The 23,186-nt window shown below is 46.6% G+C and overlaps 2 protein-coding genes across 16 annotated transcripts in view; one reads left to right on the top strand and one right to left on the bottom strand.

The window, feature by feature from the left end:
* The window catches only part of LOC129394002 (programmed cell death 6-interacting protein-like), a 60,945-nt gene that overhangs the window by 16,144 nt on the left and 21,615 nt on the right, over positions 1–23,186 (bottom strand). For 4 of the 15 annotated variants that reach the window (XM_063596976.1, XM_063596977.1, XM_063596979.1 and 1 more), the window contains exons 7-9: positions 16,297–16,399; positions 12,911–13,028; positions 10,866–11,000 (exon numbers count right to left, since the gene is read on the bottom strand). In XM_063596976.1, coding sequence (XP_063453046.1) covers positions 10,866–11,000; positions 12,911–13,028; positions 16,297–16,399 — 356 coding nt within the window. Of the gene's footprint in view, positions 1–848; positions 1,677–2,422; positions 2,494–2,525; positions 2,624–10,865; positions 11,001–12,910; positions 13,029–16,296; positions 16,400–23,186 lie in introns of those variants that run through there. The other 11 variants (XR_010110030.1, XR_010110029.1, XR_010110028.1 and 8 more) reach the window with 6 other exon arrangements.
* GOLGA6L7 (golgin A6 family like 7) lies at positions 815–10,858 on the top strand. Its single transcript, XM_063596981.1, is given in 12 exon segments — positions 815–865; positions 2,171–2,299; positions 3,114–3,143; positions 3,413–3,463; positions 3,552–3,645; positions 3,728–3,825; positions 5,081–5,139; positions 5,467–5,608; positions 5,904–6,147; positions 6,251–6,334; positions 6,521–6,798; positions 6,801–10,858. Coding segments are annotated over 12 exon segments (1,920 nt in total). The 3' UTR covers positions 7,461–10,858.

Genomic DNA, 23,186 nt, shown 5'->3' with positions numbered 1-23,186 from the left:
GGAAACTGAAAAGAACCCTGGACTGCCTTCCTCTGCACGTTTTAAGTGACAAAAATGAAATCTATATTTCTTTAAGTCACTGAATCAGATTTATTCTTTCTGTGGCTACATGTAGCCCTAAATGATGTATTAAATACTAAAATAAATACTAAAATACACACTAAAATACTAAAATTTTGGTCTTGACTCCTGATCTCAGGTGATATGCCCATCTCAGCCTACCAATGTGCTGGGATTACAGGCATGAGCCACCACACCCACCTCAAAAGCTTTGTGTTTTTAAATATATTAGACATATCTCTAGTTTAAAAAAAAAAAAACTTAACAATAATGTAGGAGAATAAGACAAACTTTTTCCAAAAAAGAGAAATCACTGTGATTATTTTATCTTATTGGAATGTTGGATAATATAATCTGCTTTACTAATCATTAAGCATGCTGTAAATTTTCCATTACAACAGGATTTGTACCTCAACTAAGGTGATAAAGTTTTAAAGTTTAGAAAGTGAAAGCCAGCCCCGCCCCTCTCCCAGAGTGGGCGGGGACAGCAGTTCCACGGGCAGCTTTCCTTGTGACATCACAGGACCTTCATGACACGCAGCTGCCTGGCCCCGCCTCCTTTCCCTTTCATCTTTCTCATTGACCAATGGGCTTGGAGCATTAAGGCCACGCCCCTTTTCCGCACTCTAGTGCAGCCCTGGTGACGCCTCCTGTGGCTCAGTCACATAGCTGTGTGGTACGTGACTGGAGGCATATCACTGTCCTCGCCTGGATCACGCCAATGTGACCCCAACCCCACCACCCTCCCCACCCCATGATGTCCGAAAAAACCCAACAAAGAAAATTGGCTGGGACCAAGGAAAAGGTAAAACGCATCGGATTGCAGCACCCCAACCCCAACCCAGCCCCAGGTCCCCTCTGATGGCAGAACAGCTGCCAGAATCCGTGTCACTCCAGAGGCACACGGGGCCGGGCCCCCCCAGTGCCTCTGGGCTCCCCCAACCAAAATCTTGTGTCAGCCCCAACCCCTCAGCAGTCCTGCCCCTGCCCTCACCGGTCACCCCAGGGTGACTTTCAGCTGGTGACTCGTGGGGCTCCCTGCTTTGTACTCTGCCCTCACCTCCTATTGTCCAAAAACGGATCTCCCTGGGCCCTTCGGGCTCACGTTCCCAAGGAACCGGATGCTCCAGCACCTGCCCTCACCAGTCACCCCAGGGTGACTTTGGGCAGGTGACTCCTGGGGCTCCCCACTCCATACTCGGCCCTCACCTACCGCTGCCCCAAGCCTGACTTCCCTGGGCTCTTTGGGCTCACATCTCCAAGTACCTGGGTCCCAACCCTGTGACCCCACGCCAATCTCAAAGAGGCAACTTGGGCACAGCACTGATGGGATAATGGGTTTGGTTTGGTTTTCTCCCAGGCTTCTACTCTCCAGAGAGACTTTAACAGTTTTTTCTAAGTTCTCCACTTCATATTTGAATTCTCCATGGTTCTGGGACCAGAGTGCCCATCACTCAGCGATCTTTGAAGTGAGATTTGCTCATCTTCTGTGCAAGAGATCTTGGGAAACTGGACTTGACAACTTGAATCTTCCTCATCTCATCTCAACCTGGGGTACTTTGAGTGCCACAGGATACATATGGGGCATCTTTCTGAAGCATCAGTTTTCCTTGATTCTCGTGGGAGACACAAAACATTAATGTTCTTAGGGATGATAGTCACATAGATTTCAAAGAGTATACAAGACTTCTCTCTGAAATGCGGCTTGGGTTGTCCTCTTTCTGTTTAATTCCCACATTTAACAGAAAGGCTGCCTTCTGCCCTGAGGATACATGACTCTAAGAGGATGTATGACTGTAAACCACACAGTGTACACCTTCCTGCCTACTTTTTACTTTTCTACCTCTGCCTCTGGTTTTGGTCTCTGGCAGCTGCTGATTTGTGGCAACACCCCAGAGCTCAGAGTCAGAAGACTGAGTTTCAGTTCCATTATTGCCTTTCTTTTAGCCGTGGTATCAATCCCTCTCAGTCACTAAGTGATTGCGACAACACCTCGTACAGTCGTTGGTGGCATTAAATCAGATCATCTATGAGAGTATTTTGTATAAACTGTAAAGTGACTGTAGGAGCTTGTAGTTCTCATGAGTATCACTGCTCCTCTTTTCCACAGTTCCCAGACTATCATCAGTGGAACAGTGCTGGTGTTGGTACTGGAGCAACCGACACCAAAAAGAAGAAAATAAATAATGGCACTAACCCTGAGACAACCACTTCTGGGGGTTGCCATTCACCTGAGGATGTGAGTCTTGGCTGGCCGGTCTCCTGAGGCCAAGGGGCACAAGGGGAGGTCGAGGGTAACTGTTAAGATTGTGGAAGGAAGAACTGCCGGGTACTGGTTAAGAATTCTGGGTTTGAGTCCTACCTCTCTCTCCATCTGCGAGGGACACGGCTTAGGGAAAATTGTTCGAGTTCTTTGGACCTCTCTTTTCACATCTGTAAAATAGGGGTGGTAATGTTTTACTTACATGTGTGAAGTTTAAATCAGATTTGTTGTTGTTGTTTTTGTGTTAATCCCTAGTCCAGGGCCTGCTGTAAACTCCTCTCCTCTTTGGGCTTCCGTTTCCTGAGGAGGTAGAGTTAGAGTATCAGAGGTTTCTGTTTGCTCTGAGAGTCTGAGATTTAAAGATTCACTAGAATGGAAACCTTGGGGCCAAGGGCTCCTGTCTGCCTTTTCCGTCCTATATCCCAGCAGTGAAGAACCGTCCCCGGCCCCTATGTGCTTGCTCAATGCTTGTTGAATGAACACATCTTTCTACATCACAAGCTAGCAGAAGGGTGGGCTTTTCTCACACTCTTATGTCGGAAGGTTTATGTTACTGTCTTTTCCAGAGAATCTAGTTTCAGACTTTCAGTTCTGTGGCTGTGGGCAAAAGCCAACAAAGACCCAAATCCTTTTTCTTTGGGCGTTAAGGAGAGTTGACCAGTTCGTGTTCCCATTGGGTCTAAGAACTTTGCCCTTAAAATCCATTCCTGACCCCTGCCTACCACTTCCTGGCCTGAGGAATAGAGTCGAGGGGCCACCCTCAGTCACCTTCCTTTGACTCTCCCCACAGAAACAACAGAACCGAGCTCAGCTGAAAGAGGTAACATGGTTTCTTTCTTTGCTCACGACATGACCGCTGGGTTTGGGGGGCACTCAGATGTAGAGGCCCCAGTCTCGTCTCGCCTACTCCCAGCCTGGGGAGGAAGGCTCACCCCCAAGATTCCACCCCATCCCCACAGGGTCCCTGATAACCTGGTCCCATGGGTGGGCCTGTCCTGGGACAGTGGTGCCATTCTGGGGGCATGTCTCTTGCTGTGCCATCTCTGCCTCCCTCTAGTAAGAGCTCTGTCTTCCTCTTCTTTTCTATAGGAAAATAAGGCAAGCCACCAACATCAGCAAGCCCTAAGGAGGCAGCTAGAGGTGAGTGGAGGGTGTGAGGTTCCCTCCTGTCCTCTGGAGAAGGTTTCTTTGCTTCTCTTTCAGCACTTGCTTGTCTTGTCTCCCAAAGGCCCAGGATCATACCATACGAATCCTTATGTGTCAGAAAACTGAACTGGAAACAGTGCTCCATTACAGCCAGGATATTGCCAGGAAATTTGAAGGTGGGAATCTGGGCACCCCGTCATCCTTCAACCTGGCACTTTCACAGGCCTTTGGGCTGCAGCTCAACCTCTCTCATTCCAGAAGATTCCAAGGATCTGGCAGGCCGCCTGCATCATTCCTGGCACTTTGCAGGAGAGTTACAGCGGGCTCTCTCCGCAGAGCACGAGAGGGCGGACAGGGTGAGTCCAATCACCTACCCGGTCCCCTGGGAGCCCAGCTTCGCAGATGGAGGAATGAGCCTAAAGGTCCCTTCTGCAGGATGCAGTGTCCTGCCCAAAAGACAGCATGGGCCATTTCTTGCTGCTTTTGTGCGTGGTTGTTAGAGGCAGGTTGGGGCTGAGTCAGCTGCTGTGGGTGAGTTGCGGGGCGCTGTGGGGAGCGAGCACTGGACACAGAGCTCGGAGGCCAAGTGCCCACCCCACCCATACTTGGCTGTGGCCTTGGTCAAATCCTAGGCGGAGTTGAGGGTACTTGTACCATGAAGGTACAGAAGAGTATCTTTAGTATGTTACCATTTGTGTAGAGAGAGGGAACACATGTACATGTACGTGTGTGTGTGTGTGTGTGTGTGTACGTACGTATTATGGTAATATACATAAAACATGTTTGTAAGGATTCATAAAAAACTCAGGAGAGAGGAACAGTGTTGGGGGAAGATATTTCCCTTCTGTACCTTCTGAGGTTTGGACTATGCCAATGTATCATTCTTTCAAAAATCAACAAAGGATTAATTTCCTCCTCCTTATCTGTGCCCCTACCCCCAACCAAAAGAATGGGTTTAGAGAATCAGATATACCTGGGTGTTGAAATCCCAGCTCTAAGTTATCTTAGGCAAGCACTTAACCTTTAATACCCCATGTTTTTCATCTACACAATAGAGGTGATAATGATAACTGTCTCCTGTGGTGGTTGTGAGGATTAAATGGGATTGTTAGCTTAGTGCCTGGTGAAGCACTCAATAAAGGTTCCAACAGTGGTAGTAATAACAGTAATAGCAATAGCAAAATTATCTGATCTCTCTGGGCCCCTGTTAGCCAGCTATCAATTCAGTCTCTTTCCCTGTCCCTTCCACCCTTACTGAGTTCTCTGAAAAACAAGTGAGAGCCAGGTGCAGTGGCACATGCCTGTAATCCCAGCTACTTAGGAGGCTGAGGTAGAAGAATCGCTTGAAGCCGGGAGGCGGAAGTTGCGGTGGGGTGAGATTGCGCCATTGCACTCCAGCCTGGGCAACAAGAGCGAAACTCCATCTCAAAAAAAAAAAAAAAAGAAAAGAAAAACAAATGACACCATGGGTTTGGAAACGCCTTGAGAACATGTCGGGTGTGACTGAGAGGGAGCAAGTGTTACTGTGGAGTATCAGTGTAGCTGTCGTTACTGGTCGTCCAGCTGCTCCTCTGCCTGCTGTATCCTGACTTGACCTTTCTCTATTTGCAGTATATCGAGGAGTTAACAAAGGAGAGGGAAGCCATGAGTCTGGAGCTGTTCAGGAACATGTAGGATGGGGGAGGGGGGGATGGGAGGTCTGAGAGCCCTTAGCGTGGGTGGTGTGCTGGGAGGTGGTGGGTCCAGGTGAGCATGGTAGGGGGTCATACAGGTTTACGTATGCGCAGGGAAGCTCCAGTGACGGCTGTGCCACTGACTCATGGGGTAGCCTCAGGCAACTCACGTCTTCTCTCTGGCCTGCCACCTGGGACTTTTAATTCCTGGGGTCCCTTCCAATGCCACGGTTCTGTGGTTGTGGGGCGAGGGTAGAGGGTCGATCACCAAAGCGGTCCTTTCTGTTCTTCGTTCATTCCTTTCTCTACTGCCTCCGGCCATAGCATAACCAATGAGGAGCTGAAGGAGAAAAACGCCGAACTACAAGAAAAACTTCGACTGGTAGAAACTGAAAAGTCTGAGATCCAGCTCCACATCAAAGAGATAAAAAGGAAACTGGAGACGGACAAAATCCCGCTGCCACAGGTGAGCGGCTGCAGCCCCGGGGGTTGTGGGAGCCCCATCCGGCTGGGACCATGGTCTAGGGATCATGCAGGGTGTGGGGAGGCTCCAGCCAAGAGCTGGAAAATGTGGGTCCTTGTTCTGGTCCCACCACAGAATCCTCTAGAGTGTGCTAAAAATCTACAAATTGGGACCATGCCTGGGAAATCAGAACCTCAGGGTTACGGCTTAAAATTTCTTTTTAAAGAATCATAGACGAAAACCGTTATTTTATAGATTACATTTATATACCTAGCTTATGACTCTATTTCCTTTTGAGGTTCAAACCAACACTTTGCAGGAGAAGATGTGGAGGCAGGAGCAGAGGCTGCGGGAGCAGGAGAAGGAGCTGCGGGAGCGGGAGCAGAGGCTGCGGGACCAGGAGCAGCAGATGCGGGAACAGGAGCAGCAGATGCGGAAGCAGGAGGAGCAGATGCGGGAGCAGGAGGAGCAGATGCGGAAGCAGGAGGAGCAGATGCGGGAGCAGGAGGAGCAGATGCGGGAGCGGGAGGAGCAGATGGGGAGCAGGAGGAGCAGATGGGGGAGCAGGAGGAGCAGATGAGGAAGCAGGAGGAGCAGATGGGGGAGCAGGAGGAGCAGATGCGGAAGCAGGAGGAGCAGATGGGGAGCGGGAGCAGCAGATGCGGAAGCAGGAGGAGCAGATGCGGGAGCAGGAGGAGCAGATGCGGAAGCAGGAGGAGCAGATGGGGAGCAGGAGGAGCAGATGGGGGAGCAGGAGGAGCAGATGAGGAAGCAGGAGGAGCAGATGGGGGAGCAGGAGGAGCAGATGCGGAAGCAGGAGGAGCAGATGGGGAGCGGGAGCAGCAGATGCGGAAGCAGGAGGAGCAGATGCGGGAGCAGGAGGAGCAGATGCGGAAGCAGGAGGAGCAGATGGGGAGCAGGAGGAGCAGATGGGGGAGCAGGAGGAGCAGATGAGGAAGCAGGAGGAGCAGATGGGGGAGCAGGAGGAGCAGATGCGGAAGCAGGAGGAGCAGATGGGGGAGCAGGAGGAGCAGATGGGGGAGCAGGAGGAGCAGATGAGGAAGCAGGAGGAGCAGATGGGGGAGCAGGAGGAGCAGATGGGGGAGCAGGAGGAGCAGATGAGGAAGCAGGAGGAGCAGATGGGGGAGCAGGAGGAGCAGATGCGGAAGCAGGAGGAGCAGATGGGGAGCAGGAGGAGCAGATGCGGAAGCAGGAGGAGCAGATGGGGGAGCAGGAGGAGCAGATGCGGAAGCAGGAGGAGCAGATGGGGGAGCAGGAGGAGCAGATGGGGGAGCAGGAGGAGCAGATGAGGAAGCAGGAGGAGCAGATGGGGGAGCAGGAGGAGCAGATGCGGAAGCAGGAGGAGCAGATGGGGGAGCAGGAGGAGCAGATGGGGGAGCAGGAGGAGCAGATGAGGAAGCAGGAGGAGCAGATGGGGGAGCAGGAGGAGCAGATGCGGAAGCAGGTGGAGAGGCTGCAATTCAAGGAGGAGAGGCTGTGGGATGAGTATGAGAAGATGCAGGAGGAGGAGGAGAAGATCCGGGGGCAGGTGGAGAAGAGGCGGGAGAAGAAGGAGAGGATGGGAGAGCAGGAGGAGAAGATGCAGGAGGAGCGGTGCTCAGAGCCCTGCCTCCCTCCCTCCAAATATCCTTCTGATATGAGCCACCCTGGCAGCCTGGAGCCTGCACGAGAGGCCGGGAAGGGTTATTCCCATGACAACCGCACTGCACAGCAGATCATGCAGCTGCCCCCTGGAATGAAGAACGCCCAGGAGCGCCCAGGCTTAGGCAGCACCTCCTGCATCCCATTCTTCTATGGAGGAGACAAGAAAAAGATCAAGATCATCAATATCTAAAAAGAACGGTCAACAAGGCCTACAGAAGTGTAAGCCGCCATGTGACCTTGTGAATATCGTCTGAGAACAAACTTGAAAAAAAGAAAATTTATTTTAAATTGTGGCAAAATACTGGCCGGGCACGGTGGCCTGCACCTGTAATCACACCACTTTGGGAGGCCTAGGCGGGTGGATCACCAATCCCAGCTACGTGGGAGGTTGAGGTTGCAGTGAGCTGAGATCACACCACTGCACTCCAGGCTGGGTGACAGAGTGAAACTCCCATTTCAAAAAAAAAAAAAAAATTCTACCTGAGGACTCTAATATCTATGTATGTTTCTATTTTTTTTTGTTTGTTTTCTCCTTTTGTCTTGTGTTGTCTTGTCTTATGGCATGCCTAGTAAAGTTTTATCTGCCTCCAGAGAGTACTGACTTTGACTTTATGGCACACAATTGGCGTTCAAGCAGATCGCCTTCATCTAGTTTGGGACTAAGCTGGCTCAAAGCAGGTTTTAGTTTTTGTGACAGCTGGTCTATTTTTTATTCTTTTGGACTCTTAGGGGTGGCCCTTCCAGGATCCCCACCAAGGTCTCATCTCCTTCCTGGGACCCAAATTCTCATTAGGTCATTTCAGCCCTGTGAGAGTGCCAAACATTCAGCTAGGCTCTCCAGCCTCTTAACTACCACTTCATACTCAGTTTCTTAGCCTCTTAGCTCTCTACTGTTGACCGATCACCAAATGTGGGAAAAGCACTAAGGACTGTCAGGATCACCTCCTAGGCCTGGTCACTCAAGTCCTGGCTGAGGTCTCCAATTACCTTCCAACAATTGTTTTTGATGGTGGGGGGAAGGGGGGACACATTTTTGTCCAGTTTTTCTAACTGTTCCTGTGGGGAGGCTAATCTATAACAAGCTACTCTGCCTTTAATGAATATTGAAAACCCTTTTTTTTTTAGATGGAGTCTCACTCTGTTGCCCAGGCTCTAGTGCAGTGGTGCAATCTCTGCTCACTGTAACGTCCACCTCCTGGGTTCAAGCAATTCTCCTGCCTCAGCCTCCCAAGTAGCTGGGATTACACACATATGCCACCACCCCTGGCTAATTTTTATATTTTTAGTAGAGACGGGATTTCACCATGTTGTCCAGGCTGGTCTCGAGCTCCTGACTCAGGTGATCTACCCACCTCGGCCTCCCCAAGTGCTGGGATTACAGGCGTGTGCCACTGCATCCAGCCCATCTGTCTTTTTAAAAATGTTTCTAATTTGAGGTATAAGCTATATTCCGTGAAATGCACAGATCTGGTTTACATTTTGATGACTTTTAACAAATGCATTACCCATGTAACCCACCTCCTTTGAAGATATGGAACATTTTATCATCCAGAAAGTTCTCCTGTGCTTTCATCCTGTCCGGCACTTCCCCAGCAGCTGATGAACGTGCTGAGGACATTGGTACAGGATTCTGGCCTCCCCAAAAGAGCTGCTTTGACAAGCCTGCTTGCCTTACCCAGCACTAAGGGTTCTCTCAAAATTTCCATCTTTAAACTGCTTGTACCTATAACCCTCCCACATCAAATCCATAGATAAACCAGCCCACAGCCTAATATTTACTGTATACCCAAGCTTTCAGAAATACGACTCCCAGGAGTGGGGACTGGTGGCTGCATCCCCTCCTCCTCCTGGAAGCCTCTACCAGCCTACAGAGCCCACAGAGTAGATCTCACCAGGCAGCCTGAGCCTGAAAGTGCCGTGGAGCCTCCTGCCGGTTCACCCTCACTACGGTGGCAGCTGCACGGGAGCACCTGGGCTCACTCATTAAGCAAGAAGACATTGGCTTGATACTGACACTCCAACCCCAGCCTGGGCGAGCCTGGCTGAAAGGCCCCTTCCTTCTGGTCAGACTGTGGGGAGACGCGGCGGAGCATACACACTCTACTGCCCTCCTCATGCTTCAGCTGTGCTTCCTTCTTAACAGAGGGAGCCGCTCATTAATTTGGCCAAAGCCTTCCCGAGGGCTGTAGGTTTGACAGGCTGGGTGTGTAGGGGCCACCGTGCTAGAGAGAGAGACTGGTGTGTCAGAAGGCAGCCACCTGGCCAGACGGGGGTCAATCCCCTTGGTAACCTCCTTCCCCCAGCTGGACACAGAGCCCTGCACTCTCCACATGTGACTGCTCCCCTCAGAGCTGCCACCAGAAGAGGGGTTCTAACCCTGTGGGTGGGGACATTGTGTTACTTTACAGTGGGCCATGGCTCCCTCTGACATCTCCAACTCAGAGGCAGTAGAGAGAAGATGAGAAATTCCCTGCGCCTCTAGTCCTAGCTACTTGAGAGGCTGAGGCAAGAAGGTCACTTGAGCCCAGGAGTTCAAGGCTGCAGTGAGCTATGATTACATCAACGCATTCCAGCCTGAGCGACAGAGTGAGACCCAATCTCAAAAACAACAATAATAAGTTAAACATAAATCTAACTACCACATTATTGGCCAGGTGCGGTGGCTCACACCTGTAATCCCAGCAATTTGGGAGGCTGAGGCGGGTGGATCACGAGGTCAGGAAATGGAGACCATCATGGCTAACACGGTGAAACCCAGTCTCTACTAAAAATACAAAAAAATTAGCCAGGCATGGTGGCAGGCGCCTGTAGTCCCAGCTACTCAGGAAGCTGAGAAAGAAGAATTGCGTGAACCCGAGAGGCGGAGCTTGCTGTGAGCTGAGACGGCGCCACTGCACTCCAGCCTGGGCGACAGAGCGAGATGCCATCTCAAAAAAAAAAAATATGTAAGCATTCCACATTATTGACCAATTCCACTCCTAGGTATAGACACAAAGAATTAAAAGCAGACACTCAAGACACTCGTAAACCAATGTTCATAGCAGCATTACTCACAACAGTCAAGAGATGAAAGCAACCTGATTGCCCACTGATGAAGGGATAACATGTGGCTTACATATATAATGGAATAGCATTGAGCCTTTAAAAGAAAATTCTGACACATGCGGATGAACCCCAAACACCTAAGAAGTTCAATAACCCAGTCACAAAAGGACAAATACTGTATGATTCCCCTTATAGGAGACACCTTGAGTAGTCAAATTCTGAGACAAAAGTAGAATGGTGGTTGCCTGGGGACAGAAGGAGTTAGTGTTTCATGGATACGGAGTTTCAGTTAGAGAAAGGGCAAAAGTTGTAGAGATGGATGGTGGTGATGGCTGGGCAATAATGTGAATATACTTAATGCCAATGAACTGTACACATAAAAATGATTAAAATGGCAAGTTTTACGGTATGTATATTTTACCACGATATTTAAATTTTTTTAATTACATTTTTTAAAATTGTTACCAAAAAATACGAATAATCCATCCAAGTTATTTAGAAAAGGAGCATCAGATCAAGCTTTCCAAAGTGCCAAAACTCAGAAGATTACCTGGTTGCTTGACCCACACCCAGGTCTCCAGAATTGACTTGGCCCTATATACAGGTGCAGGAGTTTCGTCTTCATCTTTTTTCTCTTTGTCATTCAGATCTTCTTTCTTTGTTCCACTTGGTTCGACACTATCATCTGCAGAATTAAAAAATTTTTTAATCTGTCACCGCTTTTCAGAATGTCATACCATTAGTCTCTGCAAATGTCCCTCCCCGAAAAGTTACAACACACATCATTAACTGAATGGCATGCAGTGTCCCCCACCCCAGGGCTGTGAGCATGTGTGACTAATAAACTGCTATTTCATCTGTCCAGTGTCGGTGTCCTATGTTCAGCCATCCCATATCCCTAGGGCAGGAATCTTCTAGGGTTATAAACAGAACTTTAATCAACCTCTCCTTGGTTATTTTACTGGTTCCATGATACAGCTTTTTCTGTGCAAAAGATCTGAACAGAAACTTCACAGAGGATACAAGAGTGGCAAAGAAGAACACGATATTCAGCATTCTTAGCCATTACGGAAGTGCAAATTAAAACCACAATGAGATCCCACTAGACTTGTTAGAATGGCTCAACTAAAAATCACTGATAACACCAAGTGCTAACAAAGACACAGAGCAACAGAAACGTGACAGATTGCCAGTGGGAATGCAAACTAAAACAGCCACTTCGGAAAACAGTTCAGCACATGACCCAACTTTCACACTACTAGGTCTTTATCCTAGGGAAATGGAAACTATATTCACACAAAATCTGTAGAGAAATGCTCACAGCAGGATTACAATTGCGAAAGAAAAATGGAAACAACCACAAGGTCCTACAATGGCAGAATGGATAAACACCATGTGGTACATCCAAATGATGAAATACCATTCAGCAATAAAAAGAACTATTAATACACAGAACAGCACATAAATCTCAAACATATAACTGGGAGTAAATGAAGATGGTTTCAAAACGTTACTTAAAATATGGTTCCACTCACATGACATTCTCAAAAAGAATACCCCATACTGATGGAGAACAGATCCGTGGTTGCCAGGGTATGAGACCAGGGAACACGTGATAAAAAGGAGCAGCACAAGGGAGCTTTTGGGGTGAAGAAAATTCTCCATCCTGATGATGATGGGGGTTACATGAATCTATAGAGGTCAAAATTTACTGAACTACATACCACAATAAAATAAATTTCATATAAGTTTTTTAATAAAAATATGTTGGCTGGGTGGGTGTGGTGGCTCACACCTGCAATCCCAGCACTTTGGGAGGCCGAGGCGGGTGGATCACAAGGTCAGGAGTTCGACACCAGCCTGGCCAACATGGTGAAACCCTGTCTCTACTAAAAATACAAAAATTACCCAGGCTTGGTGGCACGTGCCTGTAATCCCAGCTACTTGGGAGGCTGAGGCAGGAGAATGGCTTGAACCTGGAAGGCGGAGGTTGCAGTGAGCCGAGATCACACCATTGCACTCCAGCCTGGACCACCGAGTGAGACTTCATCTCAGGAAAAAAAAAAAAAGAAGGAAAATATCTAGGTCCAGGGAGGACAGCTGGAATACAGTCTGGTGGAATCATGTCAGAGCAGGGAGCTGGGTCTGGAGGGCTGGAGCAGGGTGCGGCCCCACTCTAGGAAGGAACTAGGAAAGGCATCCTGGGTGAAGCAAGAGCCGAGTCCCGTTCTGCAACAGGTGAGCATTTATCCTGATCTGAGAAACTACATGCAAATTTAATACGTCTCACTTAGCCTCTTATTTTCCTTAACAACATGGAAAAAGAGAGAACAGACAATTCAGAAGGTTAAGACATGAAATACATTGAATTCAGAAATCATATACAGAAAGGTAGGAAATGAATGGGGGAAAAAAGCAGCTAATGGAAAGTGAAAATGGGCCAGATGTGGTGGCTCACGCCTGTAATCCCACCACGCTGGGAGGCCGAGGTGGGCGGATCACTTGAGGTCAGGAGTTTGAGACCGGCCTGGCCAACATGGTGAAACCCGATCTCTACTAAAAATATCAAAATTGGCCCGGCATGGTGGCAGCTACCTGTAATCCCAGCAGCTCGAGAGGCTGAGGCAGGAGAATTGCTTGAACCTGGGAGGCAGAGGTTGCAGTGAGCTGGAATCTCGCCACTGGACTCCAGCCTGTACAACAGAGTAGGACTCTGTCTCAAAAAAAAAAAAAAGTGAAAATAACCTAACATGTACTATGCAAAGCATCTGGCCTAACAACAATACATTACCCTTTTAAATCTTTACAAACAACCTTGAAGGAGGCAGGCTTTGTTGTCTCCAGTTTACCAAGGTAGATAGACATCTTGGGTCACAGAATACACAGCAGAACCCAGCCAGGAACACAGCTCAGGTGAGAACACAGGTGCTGGCTCTAAATGCCAGACTCTGCCCTACGTGTGTGTATGTGTGTGTGTGTTTGGGGTCACTAACCACAGCCCAGGGGCCAAACCCAGCCCACAGCCTCTTTGTATATGGTCTGAACGCAGAGAAAGTATTTTATTTTTGTTGTTCTTTTGAGACAGTCTTGGCTCATCACAACCTCTGCCTCCCAGGCTCAAGCGATTCTCCCAGGTTCAAGTGATTCTCCTGCCTCAGCCTCCAAGGAGCTGGGATTACAGGCGTGCATCACCATGCCCGGCTAATTTTTTGTTTTTAGTAGAGATGGGGTTTCACCATGTTGGCCAGGCTGGTCTCGAACTCCTGACCTCAGGTGATCCGCCTGCCTCAGCCTCTAAAAGTGCTGGGATTACAGATGTGAGCCACCACGCCTGGCCACTGTATTTTATATTTTTTAATAACTGAAAAACAATCAAAAGAAAAACAGTATTTTGTGACTTGCAAACATTCTGTGGACTTCATCTTTTGGTGTCCATAAATACACTTTACAGAATGAACGTCCCCTGCCCGCTGACGTGGTATTGTCTGTGGCTACTTTGGCACTAAATCTGCAAGGTCTCATGGCTATGACAGAGACCATAGGGTCCATTGAGACCTTAAAATATTTACTATCTGGCCCTTTAGAGAAAGTAGGCCACCCCTACCCTACAGCTGGCTATAAATATTACACATTAAAAAAATGCAACATTCTTAATTTTAAACTCAGTACACTGGAACACTGCTCATCTCCCTTCTTCAAGAAGAAAAGCTTCGACAGTCACCAGGAAGCAGACAAGAACCCTAAGTACACCTCAAGAGTTATTCTCAGGAGCATAAATTACAACACTTTACAACAGCAAAAGCAGGATGAAGTCACTGGAGGCCACGAAAACAACCAAGAGTAATTAGCACCACCAGCTCAAAGACCACACCACATCAACTTCAAAGTTGTCTACTCTTCCTTTCACTACTGTAGGGTTCAAAGTATACATAGAGAAAATCGAACACATACTACCCAAACACATTGCTTATGGAATGCTGCAGAGAAGGGAAGCGAGACCTCCCATTGGCCAGGTGTGGTGGCTCATGCCTGTAATCCCAGCACTTTGAGAGGCCAATGTGGGAGGATCACTTGCACCCAGGAGATCAAGACCAGCCTGGCCAACACAGCAAAACCCCATCTCTACTAAAAATACAAAATACGGCTAGGCGTGGTAGCTCACATCTGTAATCCTAGCACTTTGGGAAGCCGAGGTGAGGGGATCACTTGAGGTCAGGAGTTCCACAGCAGCCTGGCCAACATAGTGATACCCCATCTCTACTAAAAATGTGGCTCACACCTGTAATCCCAGCACTTTGGGAGACCGAGGTGGGTGGATCACAAGGTCAGGAATTCGAGACCAGCCTGACCAACATGGTGAAACCTCATCTCTACTAAAAATTCAAAAATTAGCCGGGCATGCTGGCGTGCACCTGTAATCCCAGCTACTCAGGAGGCTGAGGCAGAGGATCGCTTGAACCTGAAAGGTGGAGGGTAGTGGTGGCGGGCACCTGTAATGCTAGCTACTCGGGAGGCTGAGGCAGGAGAACTGCTTGAACCGAGGAGGCAGAGGTTGCAGTGAGCCAAGATCACGCCACTGCACTCCAGCCTGGGCAACAGAGCAAGACCCTGTCTCAGAAAGTAAAATAAAAAATTCATAGTCTTAATAATGGAAAACAAAAACATTTACTGAATGTCAAAACGTCTCCCTAAAAACCCCAATCAGTTGGGTTCTACATAAAGAACAATTATGCTCTGCTTTCTAACCATGATTTTTAAAAGAACAAAGGACAAAAAAGGTCATCAAATGTGGTCCAGGCACAGTGGCTCACACCTGTAATCCCAGCACTTTGGGAGGCCGAGGGTGGATCATGAGGTCAGGAGTTCAAGACCAGCCTGGCCACTATGGTGAAACTCTGTCTCTACTAAAAATACAAAAATTAGCTGGCCGTGGTGGAGGGCACCTGTAATCCTAACTACTCTGGAGGCTAAGGCAGAGAACTGCTTGAACCCAGGAGGCGGAGGTTGCAGTGAGCCAAGATCATGCCACTGCACTCCAGCCTGAGAGACAGAGCAAGACTCCCTCTCAAGAGGAAAAAACAGAAACAAAAATTCATGAAATGTAATAAATAAAATATACACTTTGGATTTTTCCATGTACTTAGCTTTTCTTAGAGCATCTTTTAGAATTATTGTTTCACAAAAAACACTTTGGGAAACGTTTTAATTTATTAACAAATACTGGAGGGCTAGGAAGAAGAGGTTAAAACTTTTCAAAATACACAGAATGAATTACTGATACGTGTTAAAAAAAAAAAAAAAAAAAAAAAAAGGTTGCTGACTCCTGTCATGGAAGGCACTGTCATATGGACACTCCCAGCCTCAGCATCCGGAGGTCCAGAAAGGGAAAATTTCAAGTCAGAGAGAACTCTATACATACCATTTGTTTGGAACCTTCGGCCCTTAAGATCCCAACATTATGACCTCAGTGTCAACACAATTGTCCTTAGTCCTTGTATTGGTTACAAATACAAAACAAACAGCTCAACTGAACTCTTTTCTCTCCAGAAACACAAACACAAGACCTCATAAAAGGAGTGAGTTTCTAGCAGCCATAATTACTGCAACTTACTTCTCCAATTTTCCCCTCCACAGTTAACTCAACAGCTCAAAAACTATCAGTAACAAACAACAGTCACCATGATATGGTTAGGAGTGTAGCAGATTTCTCAACCAGTAATAATAATTAAGAAAAAAATTTTCCCTATTAATAGATCTCAAGTTTCGTGCACTTGCAAGAAACTAATTAAAAGGCAGCCCTGCACGATCTACAAAAACAGCCATAAAGACTGTTACATTTTAAGTTACAGGAAACAAACCTGCTCCTCTAATATAGCAAGATACAACTGACTTCCCCTTACATACCCTAAAAAAAAGCCTTACACGAGAAATTTAAACATGGAAGCAGAAATACACCAAGAAAGAGACATGTCAAACCCCACCTGTATATCTGTTTTCAACCATTTGGAGTCGAGGCGAGCCTGGGCAGCCAAACAGAAAGATTCAGAGGGCATCTTTTCTCCAGCTTCCTCCCAGGTCTCAGGCCTGCAAGTAAACACATACGTTGAAGACCTAACGCTTCTTAATATTTTACAAAGACACTCCCGAAAGGTTTAATGCAGGAAAAAAAAAAAAAAGAGAGAGAACAAAAAGATGGGAGAGAAAAGCTGGGGGACGGGAGTGAAGTGGAGAGAGGGAAAGAGGGAACAGATGGAGGGAGAGGGAGGTGGGGAAGGGAAAGCCTCCTTCCAAGGTAGGCAGGGTGTGCCTGGTTTCTCAGGAGGCCAGATCACAATGTCATCCCCCTGCCCTCAAATCCAAAAGGTACACACACACATGACAGAAAGCCCATCGTTTTTTGTTTTGAGATGGAGTCTCCCTCTGTCACCCAGGCTGGAGTGCAGTGGCGGAATCTCAGCTCACTGCAAGCTCCACCTCCCGGGTTCACACCATTGTCCTGCCTCAGCCTCCCGAGTAGCTGGGACTACAGGCGCCCGCCACCACGCCCAGCTAATTTTTTGTATTTTTAGTAGAGACAGGGTTTCGCCGTGTTAGCCAGGATGATCTCGATCTCCTGACCTCGTGATCCGCCCGCCTCGGCCTCCCAAAGTGCTGGGATTACAGGCTTGAGCCACCGCGCCCGGCCAAGAAGCCCACAGTTTGAACGACAAATGACAGCAGCATGAATCTGCCGCTTTACCCTACAGCAGGGCGCCTGCGTGAAACAAATTACTCAAAAGGATCGCCTGCAGAAAAACCCACAGCCACCACCACTTAGACATGGAGACAGACCCGAGGCTGCGCCGCGGGCGGTCCGCGCAGGCCCCCGTTCGGCCGCCCGCCAACCCCGCGCCCGCACCTCCTCCGACGCTGGCAGCCCCGGTGCCCCAGGCCGGGACCTGGCGCGCAGGGCCCAGCCGCCTTGCCCCGCTGGCTTGCGGACACAGCCTCCTAGCAGCCGCTGGCTCAGGCGGCGCCAGGGATCCTGACGCCTCTCCCGACCCCCGCCACCCGCGCTTAGGGCCAATCGCAAGGCGGCTCCGTGGGCGCAGCCAATGGGGAAGAGGAGCGCTTCGCCGCTCCTCCGGACTCTCCCGCTTCCTGCAATGCGGTTTATCTTCCTACTTGGGAGCCCACCGGCTGAGGCCAGGGGGCAACCGCAGGCGCCAGAAGGCGGGATTTCCGCGGCACGCAGGCACACCCGCACTCCTACGGAAGTCAGTTTCTCACCACCTGAATTATTTGAACTTAGCACCACTAAACGTGGAGCAATCAGGTACAGAGTGCTTCCAGACCTCATGTAATAGAAATCACTGAGATCATCTATTTTTGTTTTTTGAGACAGAGTCTCATTGCGTCGCCGAGACTGGAGTGCAGTGGCATGGTAGCGGCTCACTACAACCTCCACCTCCCGGGTTTAGGTGCCTCAGCCTTCCGAGTAGCTGGGATTACAGGCATCTGCTACCACACCTGGCTAATTTTTGTATTTTCAGTAGTGACGGGGTTTCATCATGTTGGCCAGGCTGGTCACGAACTCCTGACCTCTGGTGATCTGCCCGCCTCAGCCTCCCAAAGTTCTGGGATTACAGGTGTGAGCCACCGTGCCCGGCCTATTTCATATTTTAAATATTAGAAAAGTAGAACTTGGCCAGGTGTGGTGGCTCACACCTGTAGTCTTGGCACTTTGGGAGGCTGAAGTGGGAGGATCGCTTGAGCCCGGGAGTTCAAGACCAGCCTGGGCAACATAACAAGACCCTGTCTATTCAAAAAATAAAAATAGCCAGGTGAGGTGGCACGTGCCTGTGGTCCCAGCTACTCGGGAGGCTGAGGCAGGAGAATCGCTTGAACCCCAGAGGCGGAGGTTGCAGTGAGCCGAGATCGTGCTACCGCACTCCAGCCTGGGAGGCAGAGCCAGACTCCGTCTCAAAATAAGCAGCAGCAGCAGCGGCAGCGGCAGCTTGGGCGGTGGAGGGCCACCCCCGGGCATTGGCCACCTGTGGAGTGACCTGGCTCTTGGCTCCCTGGCAGCCAGCTTCTGGGTCAGGCATCTTCGTTGGTGACTGCCCCTTCAGCTCTCCTGGTGTGGCCGTGAGTGGTGTGGCACTGCCGTGACCCATCTTTTTGTCTTAAAGATGCATCCTGACTTACCTCCACACTTGCACACTCAAGAATGCAAGATCGTGATTAACTTGCTAAAAGAATATCACAAAAATCATAGCATTCGAAAAATTTTTTGGTCATTGCAATGATCTGGATCAGGCAATGAGAAAATAAATGCTTGAAGAATGAGTACATGGAAAAGAGGACCAAGAGCAGAGAGTATGGCAATTTGATGCAAAAGAGACTTTTTTTTTTTTTTGAGACGGAGTCTTGGTCTTTCACCAGAGTAAGTGCAGTGGCTCAATCTTGGCCCACTGCAACCTCCGTCTCCTGGGTTCAAGCAATTCTCCTGCCTCAGCCTCACATGTAGCTGGGACAATAGGCCTGTGCCACCACACCCAGCTAATTTTTGTATTTTTAGTAGACAGGGTTTCACCATGTTGGCCATGGCCAGGATGGTCTCGATCTCTTGACCTTGTGATCTGCCTGCCTCAGCCTCCCAAAGTGCTGGGATTACAGGTGTGAGTTGCTGTGTCCAGCCGCAAAAGAGACTTTTTAATTCTCCAGAGGAATCTGAAAAATAAATTGCATTTTCACTGGATGCCTTGGCTGAGAGAAGACCAAAAGGCTATGGGTTGGCCCGGGCATGGTGGCTCACACCTGTAATCCCAGCACTTTCGGATGCCGAGGTGGGTGGATCACCTGAGGTCAGGAGTTCAAGACCAGCCTGACCAATATGGTGAAACGCTGTCTTTACTAAAAATACAAAAATTAGCCAGGTGTGGTGGCATGGGCCTGTAGTCCCAGCTACTCGCAGGCTGAGACAGGAGAATCTCTTGAACCCAGGAGGCAGAGGTTGCAATGAGCCTAGATCACGCCACTGCACTCCAGCCTGGGTGACAGAGCGAGACTCCGTCTCAAAAAAAAAAAAAGAAAAAGAAAACGCAGAGTGCATAGCACATGGTAGATACTGACACTGCACTGAGTCTCTTACACACATCGTCTCATTTTACTCTCACAAAACCCCAGGAGTTTGGTATCTTTATTCTAATTTTTGAGAAACTGAGGCTCAAAAATATTAGGGATATGTCCAAGGTCACACAATGAGTAATTTGTAGATCTGAAATGCAGACAGATCTCTCATTCTGAGCCAAGCGCTTCGACAGCACAGAAGGTAGAGAAACAAAAGTTCCCTGTGGAGTTGTGGGATGCTTATTGAAGGTAGCTCATTTGGTGTGGAAACCAAAACACAAATGTGCATTAGCGGGAGTCAAGGAGGAAGGAGGAGGGAGGGGAGTAGAGAATTTCATTGCAGGCTGAAGGAAGAGAATGCTAAAGATATTAATTTGTGAAAAAAAAAACTTGGCAGTTTTAGTAATTTACTGGTGTGAGGAGAAATAAAGTTAAGAGTATGAATGGTGTGGCGGCAGATCATATGAGAGGTATAGTGAAAATTTACAGTATCTGCTGACCCCAACGTCAACAAAATTAATGGGGCCCAACTCTGTACCTGTCATGACCAAGTTTTAAATTTTTCTGTAGATAGGCTGTTCCTTCCAAAGCTTAGAGATTAAGCATATATATATACTTTTTTTTTTGAGACGGAGTCTCGCTCTGTCGTCCCAGGCTAGAGTGCAATGGCATGATCTTGGCTCACTACAGCTTCCGCCTCCAGGATTCAAGTGATTCTCCTGCGTCAGCCTCCTGAGTAGCTGGGATTACAGGCACGTGCCACCATGCCTAGCTAATTTTTGTATTTTTAGTAGAGACAGGATTTCATCACATTGGTTAGGCTGGTCTTGAACTCCTGACCTCGTGATCTGCCCGCCTCAGAATCCCAAAGTGCTGGAGTTACAGGCGTGAGCCACTGTGCCTGGCCACATTTATATATTTTTAATTGAAGCCACTAGACCTCAGCATGTGGCCTAAACAAAGGCTCTTCTCCTAGTTCAGTCCATTTTCCATGATATCAGGTTCTCCAAAGGATGAACCCAAGAGGTTCTTGTTAGCTGAAGACAAAGTGAAAGGCTGACAATGACATGCAAATTCAGTAGAGCAAAGAATACACATTTATAGTAGAATAACACAAGAATTTTTTCCTTTCTACCATACAAAAAAAATAATGCTTACAATGCAGGTACATTAATTTTATATTAAAAATATCCTTAGGTTGACCTCTGATGTTTTGCTTTTGCACCTGCCGTAAGCCTTAAGGCACTTGGCATTCCCATTTTCACAAACCTAACTTAGTAGACTAAATAGCTATGCTAAGCATTTCACTTGCTTTCTATTATTCTTTGGCTGTAGACTATCACATAATGTGAGTGTTACTGATTTTATACATGTTAATTTCTCCTACCACGTACTATAGCAAGCTATACCTTTAGCATTTTTTTTTTAGGTTTTTGGCTTATAGGAAGGTATCTCCTAAACCATAAAACTTATCCCATATTATTCTTTTTTTCATAATTTATTTATTGAGCTTTGCTGTATGTAGCTTTCTGAAGTAGATTTTATAGAATTGTTGCTTTCCTTTTTTAATCTTTCACTCTTCATTTTTGAGCTATGAATTAACTATATTGTAGCAGTAAAACCATTTGTAATAGTCATAGTTTGATTGAGTGTACATAAATAAATAAAACCCCTACGTTAAACTGGGAAGTGACATCAGCCTCTTTTTATTTTTTCATTTAAATTCTGAAAACACACGGAGATGAGTGTCCTTCGTTTCTACCTTAAATGGGTTGTTACAACTGAAGGTAATAGGGGCAGTCAGTTAGCACAAAACAAATGGGCAGCTACACACAAAGAACATTTTAAAGATAAAACATGGGTATTTAGAAGGTTGCTTCCATATGTGCTATGAGTTATGTATGAGTATCAAGGAGAGAAGACAGTAACAACTACCTGGTAATCATTTATGCTCTTATGGAGAACGAGCGGTGACTCCATAATGTCCCCAAAATGAGGCAACAGTCTGTCACTGTAGCAAATGATGAGAGGGCCCTTGAGCTAGCAGACTGGGGCACATTCTAAAATAAAGATAAAAAAGGAATATATCAACTCTTGTAATAACTAGAAACATGTTGCTACAAAACAGATGAAAAAAGGAATGAGCATTTATACATTCCAACATAAATTTTAAGGGTGTAATAAAACATAAAGAGACCATGAAGTGAAATGCAAGAGCATGGGGAAGAGATAGCCAGAAAGTGCAATAGCAACTGGCAGAATCCATGAAAGAAATAGGATTTTAAAACAAAATCATTGTAGGAAAAAAAAAAAAAACTAAATTGTAAAGAGAACAAGGGAGACTGAACCCCAAATAATGTAAGGGTCGTAAAGGGTGTAAGTGAGAGAAGAATATGTAATAAGTCCTCTCCCCGTCCAAAAATCCAAAAACTGTAAAACATAGGATAGAATTAGAAAAAAGTTATTGCCTATATTAAGCCAAGATAGATCATCATAAGCACATATATTTACATTACTGTGTAGTATATGCTGATATATGTTATTAGAATGTTCAACACCAAGATATATCTGTGTATGGGACTAGGACTTTAAAGATTAAGAAAGCATTATGTGGGGGCTTAAGCAAAAATAGTCAACTTAGAGAAAAAGAAAATCATTTTGGCATCAGAGTTTTCCACAGCAAAAGTTAACACCAGAAAATGGGGGGAAATATTGAGAAAGAAGAGAAGGGAGAAGCAAATGGTTATCCTTATCCTTGCAAGATATCTATCAGCTATAAAGTGTACAGTTATAAGCACCCATAATTGCAGGGAACACTGTTTACAGAAAGTTCTTATTAAGAGATTTACCACAGGACAAAGTTCAATCAACCTAGTTCTGAGTAGGTAAAATACTACCAGTAAGGCAAGAGGTAAGCATTCAATGCGTCATATATAGATTTAAGGGATACATGGTGTAGAAAATGTAAAAAGATATTTTACTGATGATTCTGATAATGTACAAATGATTCAACTGTAACAACTAGGAGGAGAGAGTAAAAGAAAGGGGAAAGCAGGAATTAGCTCCCTGATTGCCTCGTCTATAATAGCTGAGAGTAATGGGTTCATTTTAAATCTCAAAATTTGCCCATAATAGTATGAAAACATTAAGTGGCACAAAGGCAAATATTAAGAAATATCCTGCCACAAAAATCAAATAGTTCAGGAGAAGCTGAGAAAGTGAAAATAGCATAGAGTCTAATTTAATTGCCACTCATTGTGGGGAACCATTAGGTATTATCTAAATAAATGGAGAAAAATATAAATGCAGGTAAAATTACAAAAATAACAACCAGAAAACCACATCTTTCTTATCAATAAAAATAAATTATCATTTAACAATATAAAATATTTAATAATAAATACTAAATTTTACAATACATATACAAGAAATACACCAAAATCAAATAGAGCCAAATTTTTTTAAAATAAAATGGTCAACAAATACCAAATAGATAAATGCTAACAAATGAATTATCAACCTATTTTTATTGTCTTCTCCTTGCTTATTTTTTTAAATTCCTTTTTAAAGTTTTGTTTAGATACTTTAAAATTACTTTTTATATTATTTTCTCTAATAATTCTAACCTTCTGGTTTTGTTTCTCGACATTTCTGCTGTTTCTATCACAATATCTATTTTCCTTGAGTGCTTTCTTGTTGGTGGTGTTCTTTTCTGGTTTGTATTTGTTTTGTTTGTTTGTTTTGGTTTTGATTGAAAGAA

Source organism: Pan paniscus, chromosome 16 (assembly GCF_029289425.2).
Source record: "Pan paniscus chromosome 16, NHGRI_mPanPan1-v2.0_pri, whole genome shotgun sequence".
Taxonomy (NCBI): Eukaryota; Metazoa; Chordata; class Mammalia; order Primates; family Hominidae; genus Pan; species Pan paniscus.
The sequence above is the reverse complement of the archived record's forward strand: the minus strand, read 5'-3'. Positions and strand labels throughout refer to the sequence as shown.